This window comes from Macadamia integrifolia, chromosome 8, assembly GCF_013358625.1.
Source record: "Macadamia integrifolia cultivar HAES 741 chromosome 8, SCU_Mint_v3, whole genome shotgun sequence".
NCBI classification, from domain to species: domain Eukaryota; kingdom Viridiplantae; phylum Streptophyta; class Magnoliopsida; order Proteales; family Proteaceae; genus Macadamia; species Macadamia integrifolia.
This window is the reverse complement of record NC_056564.1, coordinates 10235739-10237303: the sequence shown is the minus strand read 5'-3', so window position 1 is coordinate 10237303 and position 1565 is coordinate 10235739. Positions and strand designations below refer to the sequence as shown.

At 35.6% G+C, this 1565-nt stretch overlaps 1 protein-coding gene across 4 annotated transcripts in view; it reads right to left on the bottom strand.

The window, feature by feature from the left end:
* Positions 1-239: 239 nt before the first annotated feature.
* The window catches only part of LOC122086979, a 60379-nt gene continuing 59053 nt past the window's right edge, over positions 240-1565 (bottom strand). For all 4 annotated transcript variants that reach the window (XM_042655912.1, XM_042655911.1, XM_042655913.1 and 1 more), the window contains 2 exons: positions 884-966; positions 240-765 (listed from right to left, as the gene is read on the bottom strand). In XM_042655912.1, the coding sequence (XP_042511846.1) occupies positions 643-765; positions 884-966 (206 nt within the window). In that variant the 3' untranslated portion in view covers positions 240-642. The remainder of the gene's footprint in view (positions 766-883; positions 967-1565) is intronic.

Sequence of the window (1565 nt, the reverse complement as noted above, 5' to 3'; positions counted from 1 at the left end):
CAAAAGCTTTAATTCTCCAGAATCCCACATAATTTCACAAACTGAGAAGAATATTATGGTCACAGAGTTCAGGTTGACAATCCAAAATTATGGGAGAGTCTTTCGATTAAAAATAATCAGAAAGGACAAAGAATTAACTAAAATTTTAAATATGAATTATAGATGAATCACCAAAAAAAAAAGAAAAAAAAAAGAAAAAAAGAATTACAGATGGAAAACCAAAGTAATTGAGCAATTCCTGGGATACAAAATCTTTGCCGAATGCTGTCATGGGGAAGCCTTCACACCATTTGACTTCTATACAAACTCGAAATGTACAATCTGTACAGTTAGGATGGGATAGAGAGACAAGGCTTCCGTCCAACACCCCATAATAATTTTATTTTTATTTTTTATTTTATTTTATTTTTTATTTTATTTTATTTTTTTTTTTAAAAAACAAGATAAAAAGCTATGTTCTTCTGTGTCCTTCCCTGGTTCTTTAAAGGGTAAGCAATGTTCCTCTCAGTTAAAAGAATAATGTTACAGATAAATTGGCCAAACGTGATTGCACTCACAACCAAAGAATGGGACACAGGAAAACATGAATAGATGTTCAGTCGTAACTCTTCCAACCATTAAGTAGAGAATGGATCATGATTCTTACACAGGTTGAACTTGCATTTTCTCATGTATGTCCACGATAAGATCATGTAACTCAGGGAAGACTGATACAAGTATCTGTTCCAAAATTCCATATGCAAGTTGCTTGATACAGATAGTTGACTGCAGTTTGCAAAAAACCAACTTGTGAACATAGGAGCAGATGAAAGAGTAGAAAAAGTAGAAAGATTGAACTTAAAATTTGGGCAGTGCAAGGTTCACAAACTTTAATAGAACTTACCTGAAGGAAATAATAAATGTCTTTTGCACAACGTTTGTACTGTTTATGCCCAATCAGGCTAACTAAGGCAGTAGGAGTTCCACCTGAAATAACCAAATTTCTGTATTAATTGCATCTGCCTAGTATGTAAAACTCTTCTGTCTCCCTGGCTAGGAAACAAAGTGGTGAAAAAGCTAGCTTTAGAACCAGTGTTTGAATATTAACATCCATGGAATTATATAAGAGAGAGAGAGAGAGAGAGAGAGAGAGGGAAATAAGGTTCATTTAACAAGATGAATGAATTAAAAAGGGATATCCAAACTTCACACGACGGAGGGAAATAAGGTTCATTTATTGGTGCTTAAATTTCACATTTCTGGTGCATAGGATTGTGTTTAGAGATACTTCCGGTAACATACTAATAATAACACTGATGACAAATTCTACCATTGCATGGTTTGCCACGCACACAGAGCAATAAATGAGGTAGCAGAACCTCAGGGTGTTTCTCCTTCATAATAGCCATGAACCTTATGCTTGGATCCAGGTTTTAGATGAGTTCAGTTTTGCATTAATCTTTTTTCTGTGGCAACTCTATTAGGTATTCTGAAAGGGCCCCACCCACAAGGTGTACCTCCACCTCCCTTTGGTATGTCAAATTGTCAATAGCTCCTGTAACATCCACTTCCACCACACCCCCCCC